Source organism: Sorex fumeus, unplaced genomic scaffold, assembly GCF_029834395.1.
Source record: "Sorex fumeus unplaced genomic scaffold, SorFum_2.1 ptg000044l, whole genome shotgun sequence".
NCBI lineage: Eukaryota > Metazoa > Chordata > Mammalia > Eulipotyphla > Soricidae > Sorex > Sorex fumeus.
In genome coordinates this window covers 12,292,534-12,307,266 of record NW_026606101.1, presented here as the reverse complement: position 1 = coordinate 12,307,266, position 14,733 = coordinate 12,292,534, and the positions used below count along the sequence as shown (strand labels likewise).

At 43.5% G+C, this 14,733-nt stretch overlaps 1 protein-coding gene across 1 annotated transcript in view; it reads right to left on the bottom strand.

Annotated features, from left to right (window-relative positions):
* CDK5RAP1 (CDK5 regulatory subunit associated protein 1) overlaps nucleotides 1-13,558 on the bottom strand; it is a 47,031-nt gene extending 33,473 nt beyond the window's left edge. The window contains exons 1-5 of the mRNA XM_056121450.1: nucleotides 13,532-13,558; nucleotides 7,591-7,919; nucleotides 1,639-1,742; nucleotides 1,015-1,049; nucleotides 288-388 (exon numbers count right to left, since the gene is read on the bottom strand). Of these exons, the coding sequence (XP_055977425.1) occupies nucleotides 288-388; nucleotides 1,015-1,049; nucleotides 1,639-1,742; nucleotides 7,591-7,897 (547 nt within the window). The 5' untranslated portion in view covers nucleotides 7,898-7,919; nucleotides 13,532-13,558. The remainder of the gene's footprint in view (nucleotides 1-287; nucleotides 389-1,014; nucleotides 1,050-1,638; nucleotides 1,743-7,590; nucleotides 7,920-13,531) is intronic.
* Nucleotides 13,559-14,733: the final 1,175 nt, after the last annotated feature.

Below are 14,733 nucleotides of genomic sequence, written 5' to 3'. Positions count from 1 at the left end.
CTGTACTCTGAAAACAGAATTCAAAAGTCCAGGTTACCAAACGGGACTGGTATCTGAAGTAAAGAACAGGTATCTGTAGTAAAGGGCACCGACTCTTTAAATCTGCAGAACCTGATGCTCTCTTCAGGTGTCAGACAGTATTAGAATTAAGATGAACTCTTAACACTCTGCTGGTGTATAATAACTTGCTTATGTGAGATGTCAGCATTTATATGTCTACCACTGGCATAGAAAGTCACATCAAGTTAAAGTCTCAAAGGTGACAAAATCCAATAATATCTGGATACCTAGAATCCCAATCCTTAGAGGTCCTCGGGAACGAGGCCGCTTTGTCTTCAGGACCTTAAGCTGTTTCAAACGATTCCAGATGGTTTGTTCAGCCTTCTCCCTAGAGATCGAAAAGCAAGAACTAAATTAGAAAGCAAACTATGCTTATAGAGTAATCTAAAAGCACAGGACAATGTGAAAAAATAAAAACCACCCTAAGGTTCAGGGATATAGCTCAATGATACTGGATTTACCCAGCAAGTATGAGACTCTAGTTTCAATCACCAGCACTAAGCAAATGTATAGCAATTCAAGGAAACATTGACACGTACATGGTTTGTCCACCAAGATAAAGAAAATGTTCACCTCCTACAAATCACCCATCTCTCTTCAAAATCATCTTTCTCCTCCACTGAGCCTACCCTAGACCTACCTCATAAATCTGGGCCACCCACTGAATAAAAAACTTAGGAAAAGGTGAGTCAGTCACTCAGCAACACACTCTGAGTTTCAACAAAATGTGTTTAGGTATAGCACATAATTCATAGTTATAAAACTTAGTGCCCGTAGATTATTTTGTACAGGACCTGACACACAGTTATTTGCTCAGCAAACATCAGTTATATCATTACTATTGACATGTAAGTCCATTGGCTGATCTTTGAAAACAAGCCAGTCAAGCACTGTTAGCTCTAACACTACACTATACAAAATATACTAACTCCATAGGAAAGAACACGTTCCCACCTGATTGAACATGTGACAAGGAGGATCACATCAGCCTGAATAAAGAACAGGGAAAAAAATTATGAGTTTTTAAATACCCACAGTCCTTTTATAAAACTGGAAAAAAAACATACATAAAACTTACCTTTATACCCATTTTCAAATATACAATTCAGTAGCATCAAGTACATTCATATTCAGCCATTATCACTATCAACCTCCATAACTATTTCATCTTTCCCAACTTAAACTCTGTTGGGGAAGATAAAATAATTTAACCCATTAAACTCCCTATTTTCCTCCTATTTGCATCCCATTTTATTTCTCTGCCTAAAGGAACTATTTAAGGAAGCATAAAAATTTCAAAAGTAACAAAAGCATACTTTAATTCCATGATACACACTTTACTCAATTCACTCTTGGATTTTTGTCTTTTTTTTTTTTTCCTGATCACACCAGATGGTGCCAAGGATTTAACTGGGGTCAGTTGCATGCATAAGAAGCACCTTAACCACTATACAATTTTTTTTCTCCAGGCTCAAGGAACTCACACTTTCCAGGATGTGCCCATTCCTACACCTAAGAACAAGAACAAATGCAGTCTCACCCAAAGCTAGGGAACGAGAGGTAAAAAGAAATAGTTACCTCTTGGAGATTACTGGTTCGCAGGTAGCCACTCTTCTGTAAGATGGACCATGCTATCTCTGTGTCATTCACATTCATCTGGCAGCCATAGGTCTCCAGGTAGACTACAAAGAGAAGGTAAGTTCATGTTAAGCAGACAAAAAAGAGACCACATAATTGTTATTATTTTGCTAATATTAAACACATATAGCTTTTATTTTATAATAAAATAATGTGTATGTGAGAGAAAGACAGACAGAGATCAAGAGATAGAGAGAGAGATCACGTTTCAGTCTCCTCTCCAGGTGTCAGAAAGATAGTTTTGCCAGAAAGATTTGCCTTGCACATTATTGACCCGGGTTTGATCCCCAGCATCCCATCTGACCCCCTGAGCACTGCCAGGATTAAGTCCTGAATGCAGAGTCAGGAGTAACCCCTGAGCATCGTTGGGTGTAACCCCAAAATTGAGGGGAAAAAGAGAGGGAAAAAAAAAACTTTCCAAACGTCCTAAATAGACCTACAAATTAAAGACAGCCTTTCAGGAGCCAAAGAAATACTGTGGGGATTAAGGCACTTGCATTGCGTGAGACCAACCCACAGTTCAATTCCCAACATTACATATGGTTCCCTGAACATCACCATGAGTCACTCATGAGCACAGAATCAGGAGCAGGTCCCCTGCATAACTGGTTATGACCCAAAAATCAAAAATAAATGAAGACAGTTCTTTCAACACAACTAAGTTATTTATGTATTCAATTATAAGCCATTTCCCATGGTGGGGGAGGGAACATGTATATGAGAATCAAGAAAACATGGTCTGAAAAAATGTAAGAAAAGGGAGGACTGACAGTGATTATCAACCTGGGGGGAAAATAATTAAAATCCAAACATTACTCAAAATAAGATTCTCTAGACTCTGGAAATAAGAGTACTAGTCAGATAGTATACAAAACCACAAATTAAAAATTAGTAATTTGACCCAGCATTGCTGGGCATTACCACTTCTGGGAAAATACCCTGGGGGCCCAAAACACACACAACAGAAACACCATCTGCATTTCTATGTTCACTGAAGTACTATTGAAAGAATCTGGAAAAAAACCCAGAACAGATGACTGGATAAAGAAACTATGGTACATCTAAACAATAGAATACTATGCAGCTGTTAGGGAAAATTAAGTCATGAAATTTGCCTATAAATGGATGGACATGGAGGGTATCATGCTGCGTGAAATGAGTCAGGAGAGGATCAGATACAGAATGACTGCACTCATCAGTAGAATAAAGAAAAAAAATAGAGAGACCTATATCTAAGGCCAGGAAAAACTGGGGCCAGGAAGACTGTTCAATGGTTAGAAGTTTGCCTCCTACTACAAAAAGTCCAATTCAATGCATACTCCCAAAACGCAATATTTTTTTTAAATTTTTATTGTTTTGCTTTTTGCTTTTTGGACAGTGGTCAGGGTCACTCCCATGGTGCTGCTTGTGGAGTCACTTCCAAAAATGCTGAGGGAACTAAACCCAGGTTTCCTGCATGCAAAGTAGGTACACCAGCCATTTGAGTTATGTTTCCAATCTCCAGAAGCACACTTTAGTACCCAATAAATTCTGGTGACACTGAATTTAATGATAGATACTAGAAATAAGGTTTCAATAACAAATAAGGTTTCAATAATGAATATATGCCTCATATGTTCAATGTCCTAAGTTCAATTACAGGCACATGTTCACTCAAGCACCTTCGGTATCCAGGAACACCACCAAGTCAGTACCATTCAGCATCACTGAGAATGGCCCCTATTAAAAAATGTTTTTGAATGACAGAGAATCATATTAAAATCAACAGAAATCATTTAGAAAAGAAAAAGAAAGGGCCAGAGAGATAGTACAGCATGTAGTATGCTTGCCTTGCAAACAGGCAACCTGGGTTTGATCCCCAGCACCCATATGGTCCCCTGATCCTGCCAGGAGACATTCCTGAACAGAGAGCCAGGAATAAGCCCTGAGTGTTGTCATAAAACATCTAAAATATTTGTTGGCTGCTTCGTTGTCTGAAAAATGTCAGTACTTCAGTCAGAAAGTACCCAAGAGGAACAAAAATTTTTTAAAAAACACAATAAGCAACAGTTGGGGTGGGATAGTACCGAAGATAAAACCCCTTGCACGTGGTGGATGCTGCTTTCCCACGTGGTCCCACAAATGCCACCACCCTCAATCAGAGAGCTGGGAGTAGTAACCATGAACTGCCAAGTGTGGCACAAACATCCCCGAGTCCTTCGGCCAAAAAAAAAAGTCATTGATTGATGTACATATTCCATAATTTCTTTTTATTTTTTTTTTTTTTTTTTTTGCTTTTTTGGGTCACACCCGGCGATGCACAGTGTTCACTCCTGGCTCTGCACTCAGGAATTACCCCTGGCGGTGTTCAGGGGGCCATATGGGATGCTGGGAATCAAACCCGGGTCGGCCGCATGCAAGGCAAATCGCTTCAGCCTCTCCATGATTTCATAATTCAATTCCTAGACTGATTATACAGAAAAAAAGATTAACAGAAATAACAAAAAAGAGAATTCCAAGAATGGAACTGAAGTAATTCAAGCTAAAGGACACCAAATCAGGGAGGTCACAAATTAAAACCACCAAGGTAAAGGGTAAAATACTGTCTCAACCAACTGCCACATGGGAAACCAAAATATCAACAACCCAAAAGCCAGAGTTTCTGGGGCTAAAGCAATAATAGTACAGTGGGTAGAGTGTTTACTGACCAAATTTGATCCCCAGCACTCCACAGGTCCCCAGAGTCAGGAGTAAGCCTTCAGCACCCTGGATGTAGCTCCAAAACAAAATAAAATTCCAAAATTTCCATGAAACTGCAAAGACCTGGGGTTGGAGCCACAGCACAACAGGTAGAGCGTTTGCCTTGCACGCGGCTGACCTGGGTTCGATTCCCAGCATCCCATATGGTCCCCTGAGCACTACCAGAAGTAATTCCTGAGTGCAGAGCCAGGAGTGACCTCTGTGCATCGACAACTGTCAAGACCTGAAAGATTATCATCAATATCTGCAGAACTTGACTTGGAAGAGAGCAACAGCTGCAGAGATGCCTCCTCACCCCTCGTCAGGCTGACTTCATTCGGTATCGTGGAGTGGGGGCAGGTGAGTCCCTCCACCTGCCCTAACAAAATCCCAGCAGTCGCAAACTCCAGAACCCAATTACCACTGTGTTCATGGCCAATCTTCAGGCTGTGGATGCATGAATTCACTGAAAAACCCGGGTAAGCAGGTTTTGTGACTGAAATCAGGCGTGCACAGAGTTGGGAATGGGCGTCCTTCCTCCCCATCTCTCTGTGTTTCTGGGTGCCTGGCAGTCAGCCCACAAACTGCCTCTGGGCACCATATAAGCTCATTAATGGCAATGATCCAGAGACTCATAAACCTCGAAAGAGAGCAAACCGCTGGAGAGATGCCTCCAGACCCCAAAGTCACCATCCAGTTGAAAATTTTACTCCAGCTCTATCACCCTATTTAAAATTGTAGAATTCCTGGATTCTCATACTTTATGCCACTGATATATACCAAGAATAGCACACTTCATTTGATGGGGTGTAAAGTATAAGACAACCGATCTTGATCAAAATATAAAGAGAGAGAGATATATTAGCACACAAGGCTCAACCTGTAACAACATGTTAGTGATCTCTTATACAGGGACTTAATGGCTCCAAGGAAAGATATAATTTTCACACACTTCCCTCTATGGAAAATTTTTGGATCATTTTTAGTGCATTTTCATAACAAGCAATACAAAATAAATTATTTAGCATCTGCTTTTGGGTGGTGGTGGGAAAGTTCAAAATAATGGTGGTGAGAAGGTATAATGGTAGTGGGATTGGTGTTGAAATATTGAATGTAATAAATTATTGTGAATCTGCAGAAGCTTCAGGACAATGAACACATGGCTAACTTCACACTAGAAAGCTTCTACTACTTTTGGCCTTTCTATAACCCCTTTTCTAGCAAGTGAAGCTCTCACCCAAGAGAGCCTTGGTTAGGAGACTCAAGCTTAACTTGACCTTAACTTGACCCCTAATAAAACTGAAGCAAAGGGCTGGGGCAATAGCACAGTGGGTAGGGCGTTTGTCTTGCACAGGGCCGATCCCGGTTTGATCCCCAGCATCCCATATGGTCCCCTGAGCACCGCCAGGGGTGATTCCTGAGTGCAGAGCCAGGAGTCAGCCCTAAGCATCACCGGGTGTGACCCAAAAAGCAAAAAAAAAAAAAAAAAAAAAACAAAAAAAAACCTGAAATAAGTATGAATATAAGAATAGTTTTATGATAGAAAAAAGTGCTCAGAACATATCACGTATCATCGCTCCTGGCGGAGTTGGGAGGATCATCTGCAGTGAAGGGGATCATACCCAGATCAGCTGCATGCAAGGCAAACACCTTAGTTGCTGGACTAACTCTTTGACCAAGAGATAGCATAGCAGATAAGAAGATAAGACACTTGCCTTGCACATGACTAATCTGACTTCAAACTCCTGAGCCAGTAGTAAGCCCTGAGCATGACTGTGTATGGACCCAAAACAAAAACAACAACAAAAAATTTTAATAACTTAATAACCATCTATGGGACAAAAACTAAAATACATTACAGTATTACACAACATACTTTGCAGCAATTTTTATTTCTTAATTATGGATATATCTGGAAACTATTTTTTCCCTTTGGAGAGGGTTTGGGGTAGGTGGTAGTGCTCCAAGACTACTCCAGGCTCTGAACTCAGGGGCTGCTCCCTAATGTGTTCAGGGGACATCCAGTGCCAGGATCAATCCGCAGTCATATGCAACGCAAGTGTGTTAAACCCAGCACTATCATTCCAGCCCTGAAAACATTTTAAAAGAAAATAACTTATAAATAATTTGTTCCATGTTGCAGTCAAATCTTTATTTTATTTTTAAATAAAAGCTATAGCCACTGGTGCCTGGGGGTTCTTATGGTGCCAGGAATCTAACCTAGGGACTAAAATATGTTTGCCATGTGCTCTACCATTTAAGTCATAGATCCAGTCCCTACACCAAAAATCTCTAATTATAAAGGGAAGCAAGAGAGATAGTACAGCAGGTAGGGTGTTTGCCTTGCATGCAGCTGACCGGGTTCAATCTCCAGAATCCCATATGGTCCCCTATGCACAACCAGGAGTAATTTCTGAGAGCAGAGCCATAAGTAACTAGAATATTGCTGGATGTGGCCCAAAAACAAATAAACAGAAAATATATATAAAGAGATATTTTTAGGCTGAATAAATAGCAGTTCTACGTAAAAAAGGAGATATATATTTTTTAAAACAGAGCAAAGGTGAAATCTAATTCTCTTTTAGTTATTTTTCAAATACTTAAATGCATTTTAACTAACTGTATAAGCATAAAAAAGCACTGTTTTGGTTTTTTTTTTTTTTGCTTTTTGGGTCACACCTGGCAATGCACAGGGGTTATTCCTGGCTCTGCACTCAGGAATTACTCCTGGCGGTACTCAGGGGACCATATCCATATGGAATGCTGGGAATCGAATCCGGGTCGGCCGCATGCAAGGCAAACGCCCTACCCATTATGCTATCACTCCAGCCCCAAAAAAGCACATTTCTAAAGCATCAATTAAGAAATCTTATTTTATGATTGAAGACAATCCAAAAAGAAGAACAAAAAGTATAGGACTTCCAAAGGTAACCAAAAACCAAGAGAATTTCTATCCACCAGTTGCATGTACCAACACTATGAGTTTTATATAAATGTTATTTGGTAGGATTTGATCTTTATAATTTAAGTCTTCCCATATTTCCCTCCAAAGCTAGGTCCACAATAAAAAATAAATGAAAAATAAACAGGTAAAGAGATAAAAATAAACAGGACACAGATGCTGCAAAAGAGCAGAGCAGGAAGATTAAAGAGAAAAACAAAAGTAAAACCAACCTTTTCTCTGTTTTCCTAAAAGTTCATCCACCATGAGATAAGGGGGTAGATCCTCCACATCTGGAGAAAAGTGTTTCTCTTGAATTGCTGATGTACTTAAAAAATACTGAAAAGTTGGTCCAGTGGCCAGTCTGGTGCTAAAATCCTTCCGAACTCCATCCTCCTGCTGCTTCTCCGGAAGGGGACATGCAGTACTGGGAACACTATTTTGTTCAGTGAAGTTTCTAAGTGACAGCCAGGACACAGAGGCTAAGGGACATCGCCTCAGCGACCTCTGTGATGGGAGGATACGAATTAAGGGATGCATGGTGCTAAATACAGTCCAACATCTGCAAAAGAATGAGAGTCATCACCAACTTTTATTAAACCTCTTATAGAGGGCACTACCCGAAGTACTTCAAGTTTACAGGCATTCCAATTTCACTGCACTTCTCAGGTTCTATTTTCCACTAAATGAAGGTTTGTGGCAACCTCTGAATAAGTCTTTATTAGATCCATTTTACCAGCCTCATGTACTCACTACATAATGTGTCTCTCTTTGGTAATTCTCACATTAGCTCACACTTTTCCATTACTAGATCTGTTACAGTGATGTGTAAAATTACAAATTTAACTATTTAGGGGCACCACAAACCCTAACTTGTAAGTCAGTAAACCCAATAAATAATACACTGTTTTTCATTCCCTTCCTTCCCCCCCTCCCCGACTCCTTTCCTTCACTGTTGTTTATCGACTGAAATGATGGGGGCTGCACATAGCCTGGCTGTGCTGCTCCCACACATTTTTAGCTCTGGTGCTTGCCAAGGTTTGCCCATCACGTTGCAGTACTTGCAGACATCACCACAGTGTTCACCAAAGTTTGCACTCCTTTAATTCCAACGTCTGCACATATTTGCTAGGAATACCTCAGTTAGTTTAGGTAGTTAGTTATACAGGTCGCCAGAAGTCAACAGAGTTTTCACCAGAGGTCCCCCTCCTGGCCATGGCACTCATATTTTTTTTTAATTTCCCCACAGTACTTTTATATGTGCTCTCTCAACAGTAAAGATGCAAGAAATGTTCATATCATGACATAATTTAGTGTTGCATATTATACAAGCTCAAAATCTGAGTTACTGGCATCATGGATTATAGAGATATTTTGAAAGACATTACTACGCTAGAATGGCTAGCAACAACTTTATAATTTATAGAAGTTATTCGATATGCCAGACACAGTAACAACAAAGTCTCCAATGGAGACGTTACTGGGCCCACTCGAGCAAATCGACGATCAACGGGAGGGCCAGAGCGATAGCACAGCGGGTAGGGCGTCTGCCTTGCACCCAGCCAACATGGCCGACCCGAGTTCGATTCCTCCGCCCCTCTCGGAGAGCCCGGCAAGCTACCGAGAGTATTCGATATGCCAGACACAGTAACAACAAAGTCTCCAATGGAGACGTTACTGGGCCTGCTCGAGCAAATCGACGATCAACGGGAGGGCCTTTACCTTTACCTTTACCTTACTGTGAACTGCATAATCCTACTAACCCCAAATTTTATTCCGATTTCAACCTGTACTTTTAACTTCAGTATCAGTGATTTACAGCATTGTATGTTTTCAAAAGTGCCTTTTTTTTTGGGGGGGGTCACGACTGGAAATGCACAGGGGTTATTCCTGGCTCTGCACTCAGGAATTACTCCTGGCAGTGCTCAGGGGACCATATGGGATGCTGGGAATCAAACCCAGGTCGGCCACGTGCAAGGCAAACACCCTACCCACTGTGCTATTGCTCCAGCCCCTCAAAAGTACTTGTTCACATCTTTTTTTTTTTTAATTAAATCACCGTGAGCTACACTTACAAAGCTTTCATGTTTGAGTTTCCATCATACAATGATCGAACACCCATTCCTCCACCAGTGTATACATTTTCCACCACCAATGTCCCCAGTACCCTTATCCCCACGCCATTGCACCCCTCCCCCTGCCTCTATGGCAGAATTTCCCTTTTACTCTCTCTCCACTTATGGGCATTAGGCACTCATATCTTTTTAAGCTGTATTACTTCCTGCAGTTGTACCCCTTTTTGTGGTGCTTACACACACCTGGCTCCAGTGCACTTAGAAATTGCTTCCAGTAATTTCTGGACAAGACAAGAGCTGCCAGGCTCCAACATCCAACAGCAGAGCTGCCATAAACAACATGCTTGGCATATGTGAGGCACTAGGGATCTGAAATGTGACCATACACTTGAAAGGTTAAACTCTCTCAGCTCCTACACTATTCCTCCAAACCCAATATTGTGTGTCCTCACTACTCCATTGAACACCTATTCCCCTATCTTTCGCTTCCTCAACCTCCCTAATCCTGGCAGGAAAATACTAAATCGGCCCAATGGGACCAGAGAAATAGCTCAATGGGCTGAACACATGGCTTTGATACATGAGGCCATGTTTAATCCCTGACAGCCCATGTTTCCCCTCTCCCCCTCCAACCTGCCAAGCACCATCCATCAGGAGCTACCTCCAAGCAAAAAACCAGGAGCAACTCCTGAGCATTGCTGAATGGCCCCAAAACAAAGACTACACCAGTTAGTAACTGGATAATGGCCTTTTAAATGTTCATGTAAAAGGAAGTCGTATCTCTTTCAATCAAAAGCTAGAAATGATTAAACTTAGTGGACAGCAGTCAAAAAATGAAGAGAAGGGGCCAGAGCAATAGTACAGTGGGTAAAGCGTTTGCCTTCAATGCAGCCATCCCAGTTCGATCCCTGGCATCCCATATGGTCCCCCAGGAGTAATTCCCAAGTCAGGAGTAACCCCTGAGCATCGCTAGGTGAAACCCAGAAAGCCGGGGGCGGGGGGTAGAGGGGGAGGAACAAGAAAAGGGTCAGAGAGATAGTACAGCAGGTAGGGAACTTGCCTTGCATGCAGCCAAGCTGGGTTCAATCCCCACATCCCAGAAGGATGCCTAACCCAGTACACTACAATTGATTCCTGAATGAAGAGCCAGAAGGGGGGAGAGGGGAGAGGGGAGAGGGGAATGGAGGAAGTAGGGGAAGAGAGAGAGAGAAGAGAGAGCCTAAGCTAAGCCTCTTGACCTGTTAAGTCAAGTTGAAAATACAAAGAAAAAGTGCTATTCCAGTGAAGACATGAAGAATAAGAAAATGAAACAGTCTTGTTGTTGTTAAGTTTTAGATGTGCGGATATCTATCTGGGTCAGGGCCCCAGAAAGAAAGCTACCTGAACTGAGCAACTCCTTTTCACAGAGGAAGACCAGGTTTGAGTCCTGGCACCAGATTGTGCCACGCACAGGCAGCACTGAGAACACCACCTAAACAGTGCTAGGAACAGCCCCCCAGCACCACCAGGAATAGCGCAAAAACAAATTAAGAATAGAGCTGAGTTTCATTGGGGGTACCCCAGAAGGGGGCAGGTGAGGCCCCTCCCTGCCCCAAAGGACCCAGCCCTGGTAGCCAAAAACCTCCAGAACTCAACCGCCGCCATGTTCACGGCCACTCTCCACACGCTCGGGCAGAGCCTCACCCACTACTGAATTTTCTTCTGGGCCTCACCAACAATATTCCAAAAGCAGCACACCATGGGGTTTAAAGTAGAAGGCAACCAATCTTAGCGGGAAATATATTCTTACAGATATATTTTATATATATACATAAGCATACAAGGGTCAATCTTCAACAACATGTTAGTACTTTCTTACTGAAGGGCTTAATGGCCACTGGGTGAAATATAACCATCTTCACACACTTTCCTCTAAGGAAACTTTTTTGGAATACTTTCAGCTGTTTATTTATAACAAACAATACAAAATGAACTTCAGTTCTGCTTTGGGGCAGGGGTTGAGGACCAGGATGGAAACATCCCAAATATGGTGGTGGGAAGGTGTTATGGTGGTAGGATTGGTGTTCAAATATTAAATATAATCAAATATTGTGGAATACTTTATAAAAATAAAAAGAAAATGTTAATCACATGAATAAATCTAAGCAAACGATAGCCAGAAGAAAATGAATGCAATGTTTTGGTAGTATAGATAAAAATAAAATTTAGGGGCCAGAGCGATAGCATAGCGGGTAGGGCATTTGCCTTACACGCAGCTGACTTGGGTTCGATCCCCAGCATCCCATATGGTCTCCCCAACCACCGCCAGGAGTAATTCCTGAGTGCAGAGCCAGGAATAACCCCTGAGCATCGCTGAGGTGTGACCCAAAAAGCAAAAAAAAAAAAAGTATCATAACTGAGGAATAAATTATTAAACAACAACAACAAAAGAATAGAGCTGTGATCCCATGATTTCCTACTCCTGGCATCTACCCCAAGAACACTTAAACATTAAATCAAAAAGATATTTGCATTATATTTATTGCAATGCTATTTAAAAGAGCCAAAATCTGCAAACAACCCAAGTGCCCAGCAACAGATAAGAGGATAAATTATGAGGCTGGGGTTGCAGTTTAGTGATAGAGCAATTGCATTGCACAAGTGAGGATCTGGGTTTGATCCCTAGCACCTCGGGGAGAAAAAGCTGGACAGTTATACTTGTATCAGACCAAATGGCACTCAAACTAAAGAAAGTGAGTAAGGACAGACACTATTGGTCATTGGAACAACAGATGAAGAGGTACTAACTTTAACCAAAACATATGCAACAAATCAAGGGGCAACAACAAAGCTTCTGCTCACAGATCAAAAGAGGCATGCTGATGGAAACACAGTAGTGGGAGGCTCCAACATTCCAATTCTGTCATAAGATCAACCATAAAGGCCATGTATCCTTTATCTCCCTCCCTCCCTCTCTTCTCTCTCCTCTCTCTCTCTCAATATTTTCCCCTAGAGAAAACACATGCTAGGGGCACTAATGCAAACAGACATAAATTTCCACATATAAAAATTTTATCAGAGACCCTCTTAAACCATGCTATGAAGACAGATACTAATCACTAAAAGGGCCAGAGAGAGTACAGCAGGTAAGGTGTTCGCCTTGCAAGCTGCTAAGAGGTTCGAATCCCAGCACCACATGTGGATACCCCAGGAGTAAGCCTGGCATACTGAGGGCAGTGCGGTGTGACCCAAAACACAGGGGGGAAAAAATTGACTTTAAAAAAGGAGGGAGGGGGAGAGGAGGGCTGGAGTGATAGCATAGCCGGTTGGGCGTTTGCCTTGCACACGGCCAACCCAGGTTCGATTCCCAGCATCCCATATGGTCCCCAGAGCACCGCCAGGAGTAATACCTCCTGAGTGCAGAGCCAGGAGTAACCCCTGTGCATCGCGGGGTGTGACCCAAAAAGAAAAAAAAAAAAAAGAGTGGGACATTCAGTAAATAAAAGGGGCCAAGATCAGAGAGACAGTACGGCAGCTAAGGCCTTGCACACGGCAGACCGGTGTTCAATCCCTGGAACCCCCTATGATGCCCCTAGCCACTTCGGGAGCGATCCCGGAGCACAGAGCCAGGATATAACAGAGGGAGCAGGGGTGGAGCTCAGCCAGAGAGCGCTGGCTTCACGCGTGCGAGACCCTGGGTTCCATCCCCGACACCACAAAACACTAAAAAAGTGGATGAGAACAAGGGCCAGGGAGAGAACTCACAGGCCGGAGTTCACGCCTGGCCCGCGAGTGGCCAGGGCGGCCCGAGCCTAAAGTAAATACATAAATAAAATTAAAATTTATAATAATTTGCTTTAATAAACGGAGGCGCTCGCTGAGGGCTCCGAGATTCGTGGGGAGCCGAATACCAGGAAGCTGCCAGCGTCGCCGCGACAGTCAGAACCGCGCGACCCCCGAGGTCTTGCCGGGCTGGCGGGTTCGACGGGTGGCCCCAAGGCCCCAGCGGGAAGACCCCGCAGCCGCGCCCCCGTGTCCAGACACTGCGCGAGGCTCCCCGCCAGAGCCAGCCGGCGCCACAGCGTCGCCCCCGACCCGAACGGATTCCGTCCCGACTCACCCGGACGGCCCAGTCCGCGCGCCCGGGCATACGACTTCCGGTCCGCTGGGACTTCGGTCCGGGTGTTCCTCCCCCAAAGGGGCCGGGTGGACGGAAGTGCTCTCCCCGAAGGGTCCGGCTGGGTTCGGGTTCCGGGATGGGGGTGGTGGGAGGGGAAAGAAACGTCCACAGCTGCAGAGAACCTCTATCTATGGCAGCTCCCCAAAGTCGGCTGAGAGCTGGAGTGCGAGTGGAAGGTGCTGCACACGGAAAATGCACGCCGGGTATGGGAAGAAAAGGCAGTATTTTTTTTTAAATTTTTTTTTGTTTGTTTTTTGGTTCACACCTGGCCGTGCACAGGGGTTACTCCTGGCTCTGCAGTCCTGCTCAAGGCAATCGACAAACAACAGGATGGTCGTGATCGTGATCCGTGGGACAGAGTTACAAAGCTTTCATGTTTGAGATTGAGCCATATAATGATGGAGCACCCATCCCTACACCAGTGAACATTTTCTACCACCAATGTCCCCAGTATCCAACACCCCCACCACACACACGCACACGCACACACACACACACACACACACACATCCCAGTTCTCACCTTGCCTCTATGGCAGACAAATTCCCCAATTCTCTCTCTAATATTTTGGGCATTATGTTTTACTCGAATTTTCCCACCACCATTCAAGCCTGCCTGCCAGGGGCAGACGCTAGATAATTTATTTTCCATTGCTCATTTTGAATATCAGGAGAGCTTGCGAAGCTCCGATTATAAATGTAAATTTCTAGATTGTAAATGGTTGGATTCCAGAGACATCTCTGTATAGCAATAATCCATTTCGGGATTCAATTGAAGTCTCTGGGCCAGGACTGTTGGTGCGCTAAGATGCACCTGGAGGCGAATTGTTGGCGTGACAGCCAGCTGGGTGGGCAGGGACCCACAGAGGGACAGCCCAGGTCCTGTGCCACCATGCGACCTATAGATTCAGTCCTGGAACCTGAATACCTGGGCCTTGCTTGTGGAATCTCTTGGTCACCGGAATTTCATCTGGAGAAGGCAGGGAGATTGCACCTGCGCCATCCGGGGTAAAGGCAGTATATCTCACCCGAAATTCAGGCTGGCTTCGGAGAGGATGTAGCTCAGTGGGAGACCATATTGTACCTTAGGTACTTGAAGCCCTGAGTTTGATCCCGACTTCAAATAAAAATGAAAGATGGGAA